The following is an 18,495-nucleotide window of genomic DNA, read 5'->3' on the forward strand; positions in this document are numbered from 1 at the left end:
CTCTGTTGTGCCTCATGGAGTTGTGACCATCATTGTCTTTTTCTAGGGTATTGTTTAGAATTGTTTGGAGTGCTGGTTTAGGTTTGGTGTTCATGAAATTTCTCAGGTGTTCTTTGTCATGGAAGTATCTAACTTTCCCATCGATTTTGGAAGATAATTTTGCAGGATACAACAGTATAGGTTGGAAGTTATTTTCTTTTAGGGCTTGAAATACTTCACTCCAGGCTCTCCTTGGCTTGAGGGTTTGTGTTGAGAAGTCTGCTGTGATTCTGATGGTCTTTCCTTTGTATGTGATTTGTTTCTTTTCTCTAACTGCTTGTAGGATTTTGTTCTTCTGTTGGGTTTCTGGGATCTTGACTATTATATGTCTAGGTGTAACTTTTTTTTTGATCATGGCTAGTTGCAGTTCTATATGCCTCATTTATCTGTATGTCAAATTCTCTACCTCTGTCTGGGTAGTTTTGTACTATTACTTCTGCAAACAGTTTTTTTTTTATGTCAACTGTACTTTCTCCTACTTTTTGGTGGACTCCTATCAGTCTTATGTTATTCTTCTTTGCATCATCTAGCAGCTGCTGTATTGACTTCTCATGGTCCCTTACTATTTTTAGGAAATCTATTTTCATGGTCACTAACCACAATCCTGTCTTCTATATCTGATATTCTATCTTCACATTCACTCAATCTGCTGTGAATACTTTCAGTGGAGTTTTTAATATCCTGGATATCTCTTTCATGGATTTCATTTCTTTTCTATGTTGGGCAATCATGGTTTCCATTTCTTTCTTATGCTGGGCATTCATGGCTTCTAGCATGGGTCTGAGCTCATCTATTTTTTTTTTTTCATCTGTTTCTGTTCTAGAGCCTCTAATCATGTCTTTCATTGTGCTTACCATCTCTTTAGTTATCTGGGAAATCATTTCTGCTTTGAATTTTTGTAGAACCTCATTCATCTGTTTTGTTACTTCCTGTGCTATCAGTTCAGGGTATCCAGGTGGTTGATTATCATATTTTTCCACCTCATTTCCCTCAGAATTTGTCTTTGGTGAGGTGGAAGTCTGTGTTGGTGTCCTGTCAAGATGTCTTATCATTTTTAATTCTGTTGTTGTTGTTGCTGTTTTGTGCTTTAATTCCTGAGATGATACTCCAATATTTCTTATTTTGAGTATCTTTATTAGTGGTGTTTAGAGCCCCTTTGGAGTGATTGCTTCTCAGAGATATCCTCCAGGTATAGCTGGACTTTTTAGGCTTTGAGTCTCTAATGACTCTTAGGCAATCTCATTTTCTGTGTACCAGGGAGGACAACTGATTAGATCAATCACAACACCTTAGCCCAATTGACACAATCAGCATCAAACACAGCTTACAAAATGACAATTTGTGGTAGCAGTTAATCTGTCACCCTTATCTGAGGGAGCTAGATCAAAATCCAGGGCTACTCCAAAATATGTTTGTAGGAAGTAAACTCTTCAATATGGTAAATTTACCCTTGGGGATAAGGATTTAGCAGGGGTTGGGGAGGGAAGGGTAGAGAGATAGAGGGAGAGACAAAGGTTAGAGTTGAGGCTAGAGATCATGGGAAGATCACACAAATTGCGGGAATCTGTTGAAGTCAGGAGGAAAAGACAGAGTGAAAGAACACAATGTACAGAACAAACTAACAACAATAGGGAAGCTAGAAATTGTATTCGCCTTCCTATAAAAGTGACAGTCAAGAGGACAGAGAGAGAGAAAAAATTCAGAATGGGAGAGGAACAGGAACAAAGAGGGAGAGAAATATAGAGCCAGAAGGGATAGAGAGAAAGAAAAAGAAAAGAAAAAAGAAAAAAAAAATATAACAAAACAAACAAACAAACAAACAAAAAAGGTCTCCCTCAAGATATGTCTCTGCTGTCCTGGTAGGCAACATTGGGCGGGTCTAAGTCGATTAGTCTCAGCAATCCAGCTGTAGTCTACTGAGATTCAGGCTGATTTCTGGTTACAAGGTCCAAGTTGAGGTCCCTGATCTCCTTCAGGATTAAACTCTGCAAGTTTCTACTGCAGGTTCCAGTTGTTCTCCCCCATGTGAGTCCGGGTTTCTATGGGAGGTGCTGATCCCACCAACTTACCAACAGCGATGGTCCAATGTGCTTTTATTGAACAGTTTTTCTTCACTTTCCCAGTGGGCTTCACTTTTCATTGAGGAGTGTCAGAAAGGACCTCTCTGTTGTTCACTTCTGCTATATCTTCTGGGGCTTATAACCATGGCCTTTATGTTTCCCCTGGTGCCTCTGCTGTGTGGATTCAGATGCTGTGCGGAATCCATATGGCATGGTCTGGTGGGGCGTGGCGTCCATGGGACTGGGTTCTGGCGGGGCCCTGTCATGACCTTTTCTTTTTGTTGGATTTCCCTCTTTGCATTTAATTACTTGTGGTGCCTAATGGATTCATTCTTCTGGGCCTCCTTGGGTTGTGATCCTCATTGTCTTTTTCTAGGATATTGTCTAAAATTTTTTGGAGTGCTGGTTTGGTATTTATGGAGTTCCTAAGGTGCTCTTTGTCATGAAAGTATCTTATTTCTCCATCAATTTTGCAAGACAGTTTTTCAGGGTACATCAATCTGCGTTGGAGGCTGTTTTCCTTTAGGGCTTGAAATACATCACTCCAAGCTCTTCTTGCCTTGGGGGTTTGCATTGAGAAGTCTGCTGTGATTCTAATGGACTTTCCTTTGAATGTGATTTGTTTCTTTTCTCTAACTGCTTGTTAAATTTTGTTCTTCTGTTGGGTTTCTGAAATCTTAACTATTATTGCCTATGTATTTTTTTTTGATCAAGGCTAGTTGGAGTCCTATATGTCTCACTTATCTGTATGTCAAGGTCTTTTCCCCTGCTTGGGAAGTTTTCTGCCATCACTTCTGTGAACAGTTTTTTTAAAATGTTGTCTGCACTCTCTCCTGTTTCTTCATTGACTCCAATAAGTCTTATGTTATTCTTCTTTGCATCGTCTAGCAGCTGCTGGATTGATTTCTCATAGTCCCTTACTATTTTAAAGCAATTTTCCTTTTTCTGCTCACTAATTGCAATCTTATCTTCTTTACCTGAAATTCTGCCCTCACATTGGCTCCTTCTGCTGTGTAAACTTTCAATGGAGTTTTTAATCTCCTGGAAATCTGTTTGCATCTGTTTTTTGTGGATTCCATTTGTTTCCTATGTTGGGATTCCATCTTGTTCCTCAGGTCCTCTATTTTTTTTTTTAATCTCTGTCCTCTTTAGATTTATTAATCATGTCTTGCACTATGGGCACAGTCTCTGCTGTTATCTGAGTAATCATTTCTGATTTCATTTTTTCCAGATCCTCTTTTGTTGCCAGTTCAGGGAGTCCAGGTGGTTGAATATCAGATTGTTCCATCTTGTTTCCCTTTGGAGTTGCTTTAGGTGATCTGGAAGTCCTTGTCTTCTCATTTCATTCCGGAGGGGGTGAGAGAGTGTGTGTGTGTGCTGCTGTTGCCGTGTGGCTCACCTCAGTGCTGGTGGCGATGGTATGGTGGCCCAAAAAGTTCACCTTCTCTGCACTGGGGGCAGCTCTGCTCCTCAGTGCTGGGGGTGGGTGGTATTGGTATTGCTGTTTTTGAAAGAGTCATTGTGTAGAGATTTTTACTGAAAGTGATAAAATGACATGTTTGTGGTTGGATTCTAAGTCTATAATTTCTGGTCTTGAAGTGGGAGGAATAAAGAATAAATTTGAACACACACAAACTATTTTTGAAGTTCAGCCATAGTACATGTAAGTTTGTCAGATTATTTTCTATACTTTCATTTTTTCCATAACAAAAATACAAACTAAAAATATCAAGAAATGTAACTTACATTAGTAGGTTGAGAAGAGTTTCTATGAATGATTAATTCTACATCTGGGAAAGGAATAGCCATGTTCTCATCTTTAGTAGAAGTCTTCATCTGCACAGTGTGGTTCTCATCTTGCAGATAAGGCATGGCATCTGGCAGCTCCCATATCACCACAAGAAAAGAATCATCTTCCTTACCCTTTAGCAGAAATTCAATGAGTACATGAAAAGTTCAATTAAGTATTTTTTATTTTAAGCTATTTTAAGGGGACAGAGAAAGATAGAATATACTGATGTATCCATCATCCAGCTTTATCAAAACTTCAGCCCTGTTGTATTGGTCATCTTTCTGGTTTCAGGGACCAAATACTTGACAAACAAGACTTAAAGGAGGAATTTATTTGGCTTTTGGTTTCAGCCCATGGTGTCTGGCTTCAAGGCAGATATATCATGGCAGAAGGGTATGGCGGAACAAAGCTGCTTTTTTCGTGGCAGCCAGAAAGCAGAGCAGGAAAATGGTGCCAGGGACCAGATATAGTACCCAAGACCATGCCTCCATGACCCACCAAGACATATCCAGAAGCATGCCTCATTAATCCCCTAGGCCTGTGATGGTGAACCTTTTAGAGCTTTCAATGACACACACAGCCTGCTGTGGCACACATGCCATAGGTCTAGGCTGTTTTCAAACCCATCAAGTTGACAGTCCAGCATATCTGTCACACCCATGCCCTCTTACTAATATAATTCCTCTTTATTATCACTCCTCAGAGTAAACAGTAACCTGAATATAGTGTTAGTCATGAAGTTTTAATATTTCTACACATATATATGTTCTTGCAATGTATATGATGCTGCTTTCAGATTAACCATTTTATAAATGTTATCAATCTATGGTTTCTTCTTCAACTTGCTTATTTCTCTCTGTCTTATGTTATTATATGGAACATTAGCTCATTTATTTTTAACTGCTTTATAATATGATATGAGTATTTTATAATTTATCCATTTTCTACAGTTGTGTTTCAGTTTTTCACTGCTTGCCTTTATGAACAGTTTCTAGAGTATATGACTGAAGTACAATTATTGAATTATGAGATATGCATATCATCAACTTTACTAGATATTGCCAATGGCTCTTTCTGGTAGGATTATCTGTGTCTGCTCTGACCAGGCATGGATAGTTACCTTTTCTTTATATGCTTGCTAATACTCAAAAATATTTGATTAAAACTTTTTTGGGCCTACCTGATGGGTTTGAAATGAAACATTTAGAAATTAATTTAAAAATATAATGGTAACATTAACTACACTTCCCTTGTTGCTAGTGAGTTGAACTTTTTTTTCATGTGTTTGTGACCCAGAGCCATCTAGCTTTATTTACCTGGCCTTTGTCCATTTTTTTTCTGAAAATTAGCCTTTGGTGTTCTCCCAACCTCCTGCTTGGATTTTTGAGATTTCTTTAGACACTCTGCTTCCTAACTTTTTGTAGTTACCTTAGGTCTAATGGTCTTCTTGCAACCTGTGTCTTTTAACTTTTTTTGAAGACAAATATTTAATTTTAATCTGAATTAGTAATCATCCATTTGTGATAGCTATGAATATGGTATCCATGAATATGGTATAGCTTTCCATTTATTAAAGTTACACTGTTTTTTGTTTTTGTTTTTTGGTACTGGGGATCAAACTCGGCACCTTGCACTTGCGAGGCAGGCAGTGGAACCACTGAGCTAAACCCCCAGCCCAGTTACATTGTTTTTTATTTCATGTGCAATTTTTTTGCTCACAAAACTCTTGTATATTTTTTATTAAATTTGTTTTATGCACCCTAAATTTTTATTTGCTATTGTAATATGCTCATGTATTTTATTATGTTTATGTTTCTCAACTAGTTGAGAGATTCTGTTAATTTTTGATTTTTGAATTTTTGTGTGGGAATAAAGGCCAAAAATTTAAGGTTATTTTGTTAGCAGAACAGGAATCTTTCTAGCTTGAAAAGAAGCTATGGTAGAATGGAGAGAATAATGGTATAGGAATGAAGGCTGAAGGTTTCTAGTCTTAGTTCTAGTGTGAGCTTGGGCAAGGTATATATTGGCTTTGGGCATTAATTTCCTTATTTGTAAAATGAAGCCTCCAAGTAGCTAATTTAAAGCTTTCTATATTTAAAGGTTCATGACTCAAGGTGTTGCTCTAAAGCCTCTACTCTCTCATACTTATGTTAATTTAAAAGTATGGGTCAATAGTAAATAGCCTACCTCTAGCTGATTTTTTTTTTTTTGGTACTGGGGATCAAATTCGGGTCCTTGCACTTGCGCAGCAGGTGGCGAAATCACTGAGCTAAATCCCTGGCCCTCTAGCTGATTCTTTGATTGGAGTTTGTGGTACTGTGGGAGTAGGAAGAATCTCAGCAATAACCACACTCTGAAATCTTGGATACCAGCATAACATGACATTAAAATCCTAGTCTTAGGCAGGCCCCGGGGTTTGATTTTTTTGGCCTGGTCTACTGCAAATCTCCAAAATTGAATCCTAGTTTTATGTGAGAAATGTTCGGACAAAAACAGCAGTTTTGGTTCTCAGTGTACCTTTTTCATTCTCCATTTTTATTTACATTTGGCTATTTAGCTCAGTATTTTTCAACACTGTAATGCTAATTAGGAATTCAAAATCCCCAAATATCTCTCCTATAATTACTATTGCCTATCTTACAAGGGGTTATTTATTTATTTATTTTCAATCCTCAATGAGCAGCTACCATGAGAAAGTAAGAATATATAAGAGAGATGTTGTCCTTATCACACTTAATCTATAGGCTTTGAATGGAGAAACCAAACAATCAAAGTGAAAAATACCACAGTTAAACCCAAAATAATTTTGATGTGTTAATAGTTCCATGCTTCATTTCATAGGCTTTAAAAAAGGAGTGTTTGTGACCAGAGACATTGTTGGGAAGGGCATCCTGAAGATCAACTGTACTAATTTAAAGATGGTAAACTGACATTTTGGTGTGCTGTTCAGTGTGTTACCAGGAAGTTCTACAGTGCCTTTTTGCATTGTGCAGACAACACACATAGAGAATATTGAAGCAGGGGGTGGTTTTCACTCCTTTTTGTCCACCTAAAAGGTCATTAGTCATCTTAATCAATGCTGGTACTTCATGACTGCTAGCCTCTTCAAGACTTGTTTTCTTTTTTTTTCAAGACTTGTTTTCTAATCTTAGCTTCCAGAAAGAGAATAATAAAGGCCATGAGTCCTTGAGCTCTCACTGGCAGGGTGAGATCCATTCAGCCAGTATAAAAGATGTAGCCTTCCTTTTAAATTTGAAGAAGGCATTAGTATTCCTAGGTAGTGATAGATTCTCAGGAAAAATAAATTAGCCTATTTCAATCTTCCCAAAATGGTCCTGAGTACATTGCATTATTAACCTTAAACTAAACAAAGCAATTTTGGTGATAAGCAGAAAAACTGAATTGAGCATCTCTGAATGCAATATAGATTATAAGGAACAGCACCTGCTGAGGAGCAGTTCTGGGGAGCAGTGAATTATTCCCCAGTGAGGGTATAAGCAATATTGGCAGTGTCAGTGTGTGTAGATTTCACATTTCTGATACCGGTGTTAGAAGATTCTGACTAATCCTGCAGCAAGGGCTTGATGGGCAGTGTGTTGCCTGGGAAGCTCTTCCCTTTGCTTTTTTTCAAAGTTAATTATGAGCACCCAGGAAAGTTGATGGGTAAATACTATATTCAGCTGGCTAGCAAGAGGAGAGTTAAGTAAGATTATCTACTAATTCATTTGATTTTCCCAAGATCAACATCTACACTACAAATGTAAAAATAGGATTGTAAACCTGGATCATTTTGATAGTCCCATTGCATTCCAAGACAAGGATGAAGTATTGGTGTTTGTCCTGAGCGTGGAGGAAAATCAGGTGCTTCAGCCAGTGCTCTTCTTCTTTCCAGTCTTTCCCTTCCAGCAACACTTTCATCTCTTGCCCACTGCTGAAGTCCCAGATTTTGACTGTTCCTTAGAACACAGAGAAAAGACTCTATGAATAAAATAATTTGTAGAAACCTTGGCTTTTAGCTCAGAGAACAGTGATTCAATTGAAAACTTTCTACCAATAATTGATCCTATATTTATTTCTTCCTAAGACTGACCAGTGAGTCTACCCAGAGACTGGGAATGAAATATATTTCTGTCTGAATTTTTCACCAGTTGATGATAAAAAGCAAACAGGACCAGCAGTCTTCAAATCTGTTAACAATTTTTGCTATGGTTTGGATAAATATCCTCCAAAGGTCACGTTAAAGGCTTGGGATCCAAGTTGGCACTACTAGGAGGCAGATAGATAGAATCTAGTGGGAGGAAATTAGGTCATTGGAGGCGTGACCTTGAGGGGGTTGTGGGACCCTGGCCCTTGTCTGTCTTTCATTTCCCAGCTGCCATAATGTGAGTAGCTTTGTACTATTGCAGTTTTGTTGTCATGATGCCTTTCCATAGGCACAAAAAGGTCACTGGCCAAGTGACCATGGACTGAGAACTCTGAAACCATGAACCAAAACAAATCTTTCCTTCTTACAAGTTGATTACTTAAAGTATTTATTATAGTAACAGAAAGCTGACAGTTTTCTTTGAAACTCCTGGACTCACCTATCTAAGCTTTCTTTCTTAAATAGCTCTTTTCATGTGTTCTCCCAGTGCTTTTCAGTTTGCTAAACACCCCCATATACAAGAAGTTTAGCCATCACACCATAATTATTATTATTTTTTATTTATTTATTTTTTGTACTGGGGATCGAACTTGGGTCCTTGCGCTTGCGAGGCAGGCAGCAGAACCACTGAGCCAAATCCCTGGCATACCATAATTATTATTAAGAGTTAAAGATAATTGTAATAATCTGTCACATTTCCTAAGGTGTTGACATATTTTAGGACATTAGCTCTTATTGAATAATAAAAGGCTTGAGGGAATTCTAGCAGATAAGAAACTATCTGGCTTGGAGTTGTTTTATTGATTATTTGGTAAAGAAAAAAAGTGTTAAGTTTTTTTCTTATGTTTGAAGCACAATTTGTGAAAACCTAATTCTCTCTGTCTCTCTCTTTTTTTTATACTGGGGATCGAACTCGGGACCTTGGGCCTGTTGAGCTAAACACCCAGCGAAACCTAATTCTCAATGAAATACTATTTGGTAGTACTTAGGTCAGAAGGGTAGGATTAGGTCATGAGAGTGGAGCCCTGCAGAATAAAATTAGCATACTTTTAAAAAAAAGGTCCTAGGTGCCGGGGATTTAGCTTAGTGGTTCTGCTGCCTGCCTTGCAAGTGCAAGGTCCCAAGTTCGATCCCCAGAGCCAAAAAAACAAAACAAAACAAAAAAACCAACCAACAAAAAAAAGGTCTTAAAGAGGTCCTTCACCCCTTTCACCGTGTGAGGACACAGCAAGAAGGCACCAGGAAATGGATTGTCATCAGACACCAAATTGTCTAGGGTCTCGATCTTGAACTTCCCAGCCTTCAAAATTGTGAGAAATAAATTTATGATACTCATGAGCCAACCTATGACACTTTGTCATAATGGCCCAAACACCATGAGTCAGTATCTGTATCATTAACTTCATTCATTTTATTTAGGAGACCTGGATGAAGGAACAAGAAGGGATAACAGTGCAGTTGTTGAATGCCTATTTCTACACTATTGTGTAGAGAATTATTTCCTCACATGGGCTTTTATAGTGGTCATCTCAGGTTTAGAAGCCAGGGGCCTCCTATTCCTAGCACTTTTCCATCCCTCCTTTAAATCTGACACCTCCCCCTATCACACTTCTGATGCCTTGGCTTGAATCTTGCTGGATATTCAGACTGTGTCACTGTGCTGTTTTCCTTCCCCTGTGCCAGGTTCTCCATCAGCAATGCTAATAACACCTGCACATCTTTTTGTTCACTACCACAAAGTACTCCCTGTATACCCTTACTGTGACAGGAATTTCTGATATAAAGTGAATAGTTACAGCTCCTGCCCTCAAGAACTCTATTATCTTGTAGGAAAAGAGTCATACACAAATAATTAAAATAAGTTATTGTGTTGTAATTCACTTCTGGGTTATGCAGACCACAGTCCCATGACTCAGATTTTCTTCTGCCTTGGGACTTTGCTTTGTTTGACAGAGAGCAGGAAGCGGTACTGTTCAGTTCTTCCTACATGGTGGTGGTGATAAAGAGAGGCTACTCATGGTGTGTGGGTGGAGCTCCCCAGGGGGTCAGAGAACCCTACAGTCTGAAGTGTAGTAGACTCAGAATCTTTGTCATTTTAACTTATGTACCTATTAGAAGGACAATCTGCCATTATTTGAAAGAATTATAGATCATAGGACTGATGAAGTAAAATATGAATTTTATGTGAAAAGGATACTACTATCAGTTGTACTGAATTGATTGATCCTTATGCCTAATTAAGATTGTGTTCATTGCTTAGAATTTCTGTCATTACAAATTTTCATGGGTGTACAGGATGCCCTTGTGTCAAGACTACTTTTTTAAAGCACTGTGTCACGTGAAGAACAGTTGTATTTTCCCAGCATTCATGATTTTATCTCATGCTGTAACCTTCTCCTTGTATCTTCAAGGTTCAAACTTTCATATCAGTATGTTCAATTACACCATCAATTGACTTGCAAGTAAGCACTAATTTAGTAAGCACATGCCTAGAATAAACATATTCAATGCATGCAATTGATCAAACTGCCTAGACAAAGCTCTTTCATGGGAGTTCAGAACAAGATGAGGTGAGAGGTGGCATGATCTGTAGTTCTCTGCAGAGTTCTGTGGCATGAGCCATCTGAAGCAAACATCTCATCTTGAGCTTGACATGCTATCAATTTTGATATGGCACATGCTTCTAAGGAGGCTACATATATAAAAAGTCCAGTATAGAATTCTAGGCACTCTGTACCAAAGTTGGGTGAATAGTTTTCTAGTCTCAAAATCTGCTTGTGCAAAAATATTTGAGATGCTGGAGGTTTAGCTCAGTGGTACTGTGCATGCTGCAAGCTCTGGATTCAATCACTACTACTGAAAACACTGAGTCTGATGTCTACCTCTTAGCTGATAGTACTGAAAATTAGAATAGAATGAGTCAGTGCAACACAGATACTTCCCCTCAAAGATTAAATGAGATGCTATATGTGAACGACTTGCAAAGAGCTACAGTAACTAGATAAATGCAATGTAGGTTACTGATTATTTAACATCAATATGACGACATCAATGTCCTATAAATAAGAGTCTGTCACTTTTCACTGAAGCCTAGCTCTGGCATGTTTACATATTCCAGCCTGATTCATGTTTTCCCAGCAACCCAAAATCTAATGAATTCTAGCACAAACACTCAGAACACTGAGGCAGTTGTATTAGTCTAACCAGTACATGCTCCTGTGGCAAAAAGAACTCCATTTTCATCGATAGCTGCAGAAGTCAGTTCAACATTGAAGCCATGAGCGTCTATGATTTGGTATATTTGGACACCAGTCTCAAGTTCCCACACCTGTAGAAAACAGCAATAACAAAATCAAGCAATTTATACATATGTTCTTCAATTCACAACAAAATCATACCACATTCAAAACAGCCTCCAAACTAGTACTCTTTTCCCAATCTTCTTCCTTGAGTGTTGATCAAAGAAAGTGCTATGAGATGGAGTGCTATCCAATAATCACTGTACTATCCTGAAGTGTGTTTGTGCAAATGTAGAGGATCAAGCAGCTGGTGACCCTACTCTGTGCAATGCTTGGCTGGGGAAAGTGGTCATTTTGTTACTGGCTGTAGTTTGGATCTTAAATGTCCCCCAAAGGCCCATGTGTGAAAAGACTGGTCTTCGGTATGGCACTATTAGAAGGTGGTAGAATCTTTAAGAGACAGAACTGAGTTGGAGGCTTAGGTCATGAGGGGATGCCCTCGAAGGGGATTGGGATCCCAGCCCTTCTTCTTCCTCTCTCTTACCTCCTGATCACCATGAGATGAACAGCTGCTCCATCTCACACTCCTTCCATGATGTACATCCTCACTACAGGCCCACAAACAATAAGGCCAATCAACCAATCTCTAAAACTGTGAGCTAAAATAAACCTTTCCTATTAGTAATTTGATTATCTCAGGTATTCTGGCACCTTAATGGAGAAAAAACTAATACGGTACCTAAGTGCGAAGCAATGACTAACACAGTACTATAAGTGTTAGCAGCAAGATAGAAATATAACAGTTAAAAATGCCACAGAGAAAAAAGTCAGAACTGGCATTATTTCCCAGTGATATTCATCTAAATTAACCAAGGGTCATGGGATAGAATCTCTGGTGAACAGTATGGCATGTGAGATAGATCTAAGAAAAGAGCTCCCTGAGTTTTCCAAGTAGTTAGAGACATGGTCAGGGAGGGACTTTAATATTAGAGGCACATGCCTATAGGGGTTTTAGAAGGAGAAAGAGAGGGAAAGGGAAGAGGAATATGAGGGGAGGGGAGTCAGAGGGAGGGAGAGAGGAGAAAGAGAGCGAGAGAAAGACTATAATTCAGATACTTGTCAAGATTCATCATTCTCTTTCTTTAGATACACAGTAGAGGCTATAGACTTGTAGACTTGCTGGTTGAACCTTTGTCTTTGTGGATCTGCCAAGTTCAGTTGTAAATTAGATGGCCAGCACAGAACTGGCAATACCAAAGTGATTGTAACTGAGATATTGGGGGTGGAGGCAGTAAATACACAAGGCTAGAGACAGGAAGGTGCATCTTTGCGAAGGAAACTGAAAGAGAGCTGTTCCACTTAGCTAAAAGAGGGAGCATGGTAGCAGAGGGAGCTGATCAAGCCTGGGGGCCATATAACGCAGGGACATTGGCTGGGAAATGTTACTTCCGGGATTTGAATGAAGTTAACTTGTCCCTGGAGCCCAGGTTCTTAACTTCTGTGTTTCCCTGGGTATAGAAAAAGTCCTTAAGGGAGAAAGAGGAATGTAGGTCACTGTGGGGATGGGTCAGGTCTGAAGTATAATCTGTCCATCTGATCAGATACTGAAACTCACCCAGATAAACTCCTTTCACTTCCTCTGCACAGGGAAGATAGCTTCAACTTAAAGGTAAGTATTGCATGAAAGCAGGATAGACTTTAATTGTTTTGTCTACTTACTTTCTCTTTAGGCATGACCAGATATAAATGATAAGTAATTGAACTCAAAAGGTTTTGGCCAGATTAAATCTCTAGTAGATGAACACAGAAGGTCAAACATTGAGAGAGAATTTCAAAGGTTTCTGGAGGAATGTTCTCTATGGATGCATATGTCTCCTTTTAGAAATAAAAGGATGAACTTCTGATGCAAACACATCCAGCCATCACTACCAGATGATGTCAGTGGTTATAATGATGGACACAATTAGCATAGCCAAGTATCCTGGCCCCTGAGAATAGTAGTGACAGGGCTAGAGGAATGGAGCATAAAAGTCATGAGTATTCATGACAGGCAAATTTGAGCCTATATTCTAGTTCTTCTACTTACTAACTACAGGGTGGGAGGTAGTAGTTAAGGTGGAGTGTCATCTTGAGTGGCTTCGGGAATCTACCCCAAGGACTGGTGAAGCACACTTCTGGGTATAAGTGGGTGGGTCATGAAGGTATGGTCTTGGGGTCTATGTCTGGACCTTAGTCTGGTGCTGTTCCATTGCTCTGCTTCCTGGCCACTATGGACTAAGCAGCTTTGCTCTATCATGCCCTTTGTCATAATGTTTCTGCCTTGGAGACAGCTGACCATGGACTCAATCCCCAGAAACTGTGAGCCAAATTAAGCCTTTCCTCCCTAAATTGTGGGTGTGTGGTACTATGTCCCAGCCACAGAATACTGACTAATACAGAGGACAAGTTGCTTGGTGTCTCTAAGCCCTAGTTTCCTCATCTTTAAAATCTAAACCATTATGTATTCACTGGGAACTTTCATAAGAATTAAATGAGATCTTAGACTTAATGTTGTAGGCACATGTTCTGCACCTATAGGCATTTTAGTAAACACCCATAGATTCTTTCCCTTCTTTCTTAACCTATACCCTCTAATTATAGCTCAGTTAAAAATAAAATACATATGGTTTTCCCTACAATTAAGACATCTGAATATATTTGAACTAGAAAAGTACTCTAAGAATACTACACCTAGTTGTTAAAATAAAAAGATAAAAATATAAACTGTTGACACAATATACTGTCCTCCAAACTATCATGGTTAGAAGAAATAAGAAAAGCTTGGGGCTGGGGATTTAGCTCAGTGGCACCACACCTGCCTGGAAAGCGCAAGGTCTTAAGTTTGATTCCCAGTACCAAAAAAGAAAGCCTGATAAAATGTTAGAGCCAAGAAGAATCTTAAGGTGAATGAATTAGAATTTATTATACAGAAAGAAAGACAAAAGAAAAGAAAAGAAAAGAAAAGGAAGAAAGAAATTTTACAAACATCTGGGTCTAAATTTCCATAAGGAAAGTTTTTTTTCTATATAAAGTTTTTGGTCCAAATAGATATCAGAGAAAGTTGGGGTTAGTTTTGAAGGAGTGTTTGGGATTGAGGGAATATTAGCATCATTTAATCAGTCTTGATTACTAACTTACACTGTCAGTTTTTGTGAAGAGTGAGCATGGCGTGGGACATCCACACCTTCACTGTGACCCTGGGGAGACTCTAGGGGCTCTGTGTAGCGTCAGATAGGTTTGTGGAGCTTCTGGACTCATCTGGTTTGATTAAGGGACAATATCACACTTGTCAGTCATGATGTTGACCCTTAGCAAATAAAAGAAGGCTGCTAAGTGGCTGTGCAGAGTTGGTAAGATGTTAGCAAGTAAGGGGACATGACAGCAATGAAGGAATAACTTAGAGTACTAAGGGTAAAGTACCTTTGGCTCCTTTTGGAATGAGAGATAAAATCAATTAATAAATACCAATTAAAAGATGTGGTGGGGCAACCCACTTTCTGGTCCCCCTTCTGTCTCTCTTAGAAGCTTTCTTTCTCTCAATAAGTTTTTCCTACTTTCTCCCTCTCTCTCTCTCTCTCTCTCTCTCTCTCTATATATATATATATATGTATATATATATATGTATATATATACATATATATATATGTATATATATATACACATATATATGTATATATATAGTTAAAACATACAGTTTAATTCTCTCTTTGATCTATTTCCTTTAAAAGTTCTATTTTGATAGTAACAACTAGATTTATTTATTCATTCAAGTGTGTTCCTTGGCAGCAAGCAGTCTGAGCTAGTTTAAATTTTTTTTTCATATATTCACGAAAACTTAAAAAGAGCTCCAATATAAAGTCTCATCACATGTCCCACTACATTTACTTAATCATACAATGATTTACCTGAAAGAAGAGAAAATCCTATTTCCTCTGCCTTTTTCTGTCTATAGAGCCAATATGTACTTACCTTAATTATGGATTCAGAGCAGATAGTGAGTACTTGGTGAAAATACTTGTTGTAAAGCATGACATTGATTTCTTGTTCATGAGTGTGAGGAACCTGTTTTGTATCTTGTATCATCCTTGTAAGAGGATACATGTCTATAAAACTTGATCCTGGAACAGAAATAAGAATCCAATAAATTCGCAATACTAGAAGTTGAGAATCACAAAAGATTTTACCCAACCAGTTGGGTTTAGAAACAGCCAATCAATAAAATTAGTAATATCAATGCCTCGCAAGTGCAAGGTCCCGTTTGATTCCCTGGTACAAAAAAAAAAAAAAATGGGCCAGGGATTTAGCTCAGTGGTTCTGCTGCCTGCCTCATAATATCAACGGCTAGAAAATTTAATGAGGCGACCATACATTCACTTACTCTAAAACGGTTTGGACAAATAAAGCAAATGTGATTTAGCCAAAGAAGAAACATTCATTTTGGACTTCATTATTTTAGTGATCCCAACATCCTACATTTTAGGGTCTACTTTTCCCCTTCTTTATTGTGCTCCCTTATGCCTCTCCATCTGGTTCATAGCAATGACGGTTATGGTCAGCTTTCTGCTCGTGGGGAGCTTCTATTTGGTGACTGAAATTTATTGTTAGAGAGCATTTTTCAACCAACAAATTATAAAGTACTATGTGATTATGATTTTATTAAATATAATGAATGAGAATGATTGTAAGCCAATCACTGCAACATCAAAATTAAGTAAAATTAATTTCCAAATCCCCACATGACAGATGTAGTCAGTGAGCTGGAGATCAGGCATTCTTGCATTTTTTTCTAAGGGCATTTGGTTTTGTTTTACAGTTGTAGTATAAACTACAAGTATTAATTTCCAAAATCAACTGATTATGTGTTCTATTTTAGTGTCATGTCTAGAAGTACTGATAATAACCTCCAAGTATTCTGGTAGTTCAAATAAAAATAACAGATCTTCCCTATTTTTATTGTTGTGGAGATCAAGTTACCAGCAGCCAACTATGCATTGGGTTTCTCAAATCTCTTCAAAGAAATTTTAACTTTGAAACTTCTAGCAGGAGTTGCTAAACACTTTCCTAAGGTGTTTAAATTTTATGATAAAATCTGTTTATGTGTAAAGAAGGACTGAGATGGTTCTTCTGGTAATATTTCTCAATTCAGATATCTCAGTATGGAATTGTGAGAGGCATATGGTACTCAAATAAACAAACCACACTTGGGAGATTCTTGATAGATGTTTAACATTATGCTGACAGCAACTAACTATTCAGAATGGACATAAACAGAGCTAGGTATGCTTATGGGTAAGTGACAATTTTCTCTTTTCTTTTTTGGCAGGTGTGGGAATGATGTGGCATAGAGAATAAATGTGGATCAGGTGTCAGAAGCTCTGAGATTGAATCCCAGCTCAATATTTCTATCTTCTACTAGTTTGAGATCCAGTTTTTCCATTTATAAAATTTTTAAATTAATAAAATTAAAAAATTTATAAAATTAATAATTGCTGCCTCATAAGGTGGTTAGGTGATAAAATGAAAAGTAAAAAGTAAAAAATTACAAATGATTGTTGTCTAAATAAAAGTAGTAAATTTAACAGTCACAATAACAGCATTTTCTGCAAAGCATTTCTAGCATGTGGTGCTGCTGTTGGTATGGTTTAGAAGAATATTATATAAAGGTGCTTCATTTGAATCAAATCATGAATTAATAAACTTCATGGAATTCTAATATCAAGTTGATGGTTATAGTCAGTGTATGTAATTTCAATGGGTAAGCAATACTCAGAGCTCTATAGTTTTGCAGACAGAAATATTCCCAGAATTATAGACAAGTGGGGGCTGGGGATTTAGCTCAGTGGTTCTGCCACCTGCCTCGCAAGCAAAAGGTCCTGAGTTCGATCCCTGGCACCAAAAAAAAATTATATACAATTGGGAATATTATTCCTTTTTTCTGTTTTCTTCTTTTGTCTTGATATTTGAGTCCTTAGTTACTTTGGGATATGTTAAATGGGATAGAAATGTTGAACCAAGTAGTCAAACATGCTAGCTGAGGCACTAAGAGGAAAAAGGTTTTCTTGTAGTCATTCATATATTCTTTTTAGAGAAGGTCTTGTAGAGGAGGCTCGGTGGTTACAACTCAAGCACAAAATGCTAGCTCCCTCTTAATCCAGGAAAAAGTACCAACACAAAAGCTAAAAATAATTCTATTCTCCACCAGAGATAGCACCAAGTGTTTCCCTTCCTTAATTAATCCCACGGTAACTCAGAGCAGGTGGTCAGTGGGAATATGCATAGGAAATGCAATTTTGGCTGAGTGTTACAGAAGAGGAACTACTATTAATATCATTCATTTTTCTTCTAAAGCTTAAGGGTAAGCATGTGAAGAATGTTCAAGGCAAATACCCAACAGAAAAAAAAAAAAAAGAAAATCTGTTGGCATCAGCACTGGAGATCTGTCATCTTGAGTTTTATCCTCTCTCTCCCTTGCTCTTTGTCTAGACAGAAGTAAAAGCAATTGAGAGGGTCTGTATTCTTATAACAGACTCATGAGCAGAATGCATGGGGCTGATTGCCTTGCTGCAGAAAAGGGGCTTATGCTGGGGCCGTCACCTAAGATAGGATCACATTCAGAGAGGGGAGTAAGAGCTGATTTGTCCTAGACATAGCATCTAGATTCACCTTTACTGTGCATTCTTGAGCTGTATATTCCTAAGTTCAAGAACATAGAGAACTGACCTGTTATTTCCAGAAAAGTGCGTTTACATGTTTCATTGTTTCATCCATCTGGCCACAGAGTGATAAGAACGCATGGAATTGAAAGGAAGACCTACTGGGGTGCTGAATCATGGTTTGCAATGACTCCTTCCTGCCCCCCTCCCTGAACATGCTTAAGTGCTAATTTAAAAAAGGTTAAAAACCAAGACATGAGTTTGGTTTACCATTATTTGTGTGCACGTACCTGTAATAAGCATGCCGTGGTTGGTATCATATACCATAGAATAAATCTGCATGTCTCCTGGCCCTCCCTGGGTGTCGTGGAATACTTGTAACAGGGAAAGAGTCTGTATGTCCCACACTCTGAAAACCTGGGGGAGTGGAGCACAGAGTTCACCACTGTTTATACTTTACCTTTCTCAAGAATTTTAGGTGAAACATTTTCAAAGTCTGAAGTATGCTCTTCTAAATTTGTAGCAACGT

The 18,495-nt window shown here is 38.1% G+C and overlaps 1 protein-coding gene across 1 annotated transcript in view; it reads right to left on the bottom strand.

Moving 5' to 3' along the window:
- The window catches only part of Wdr64 (WD repeat domain 64), a 146,137-nt gene that overhangs the window by 49,286 nt on the left and 78,356 nt on the right, over window positions 1–18,495 (bottom strand). Inside the window, exons 11-15 of the mRNA XM_004853474.3 lie at window positions 18,257–18,383; window positions 15,283–15,431; window positions 11,240–11,363; window positions 7,672–7,847; window positions 3,846–4,022 (exon numbers count right to left, since the gene is read on the bottom strand). Coding sequence (XP_004853531.1) covers window positions 3,846–4,022; window positions 7,672–7,847; window positions 11,240–11,363; window positions 15,283–15,431; window positions 18,257–18,383 — 753 coding nt within the window. The remainder of the gene's footprint in view (window positions 1–3,845; window positions 4,023–7,671; window positions 7,848–11,239; window positions 11,364–15,282; window positions 15,432–18,256; window positions 18,384–18,495) is intronic.

This window comes from Heterocephalus glaber, unplaced genomic scaffold, assembly GCF_053883595.1.
Source record: "Heterocephalus glaber isolate CG9 unplaced genomic scaffold, H.glaber_assembly_v1.0 deba00001600, whole genome shotgun sequence".
Lineage (NCBI taxonomy): Eukaryota > Metazoa > Chordata > Mammalia > Rodentia > Bathyergidae > Heterocephalus > Heterocephalus glaber.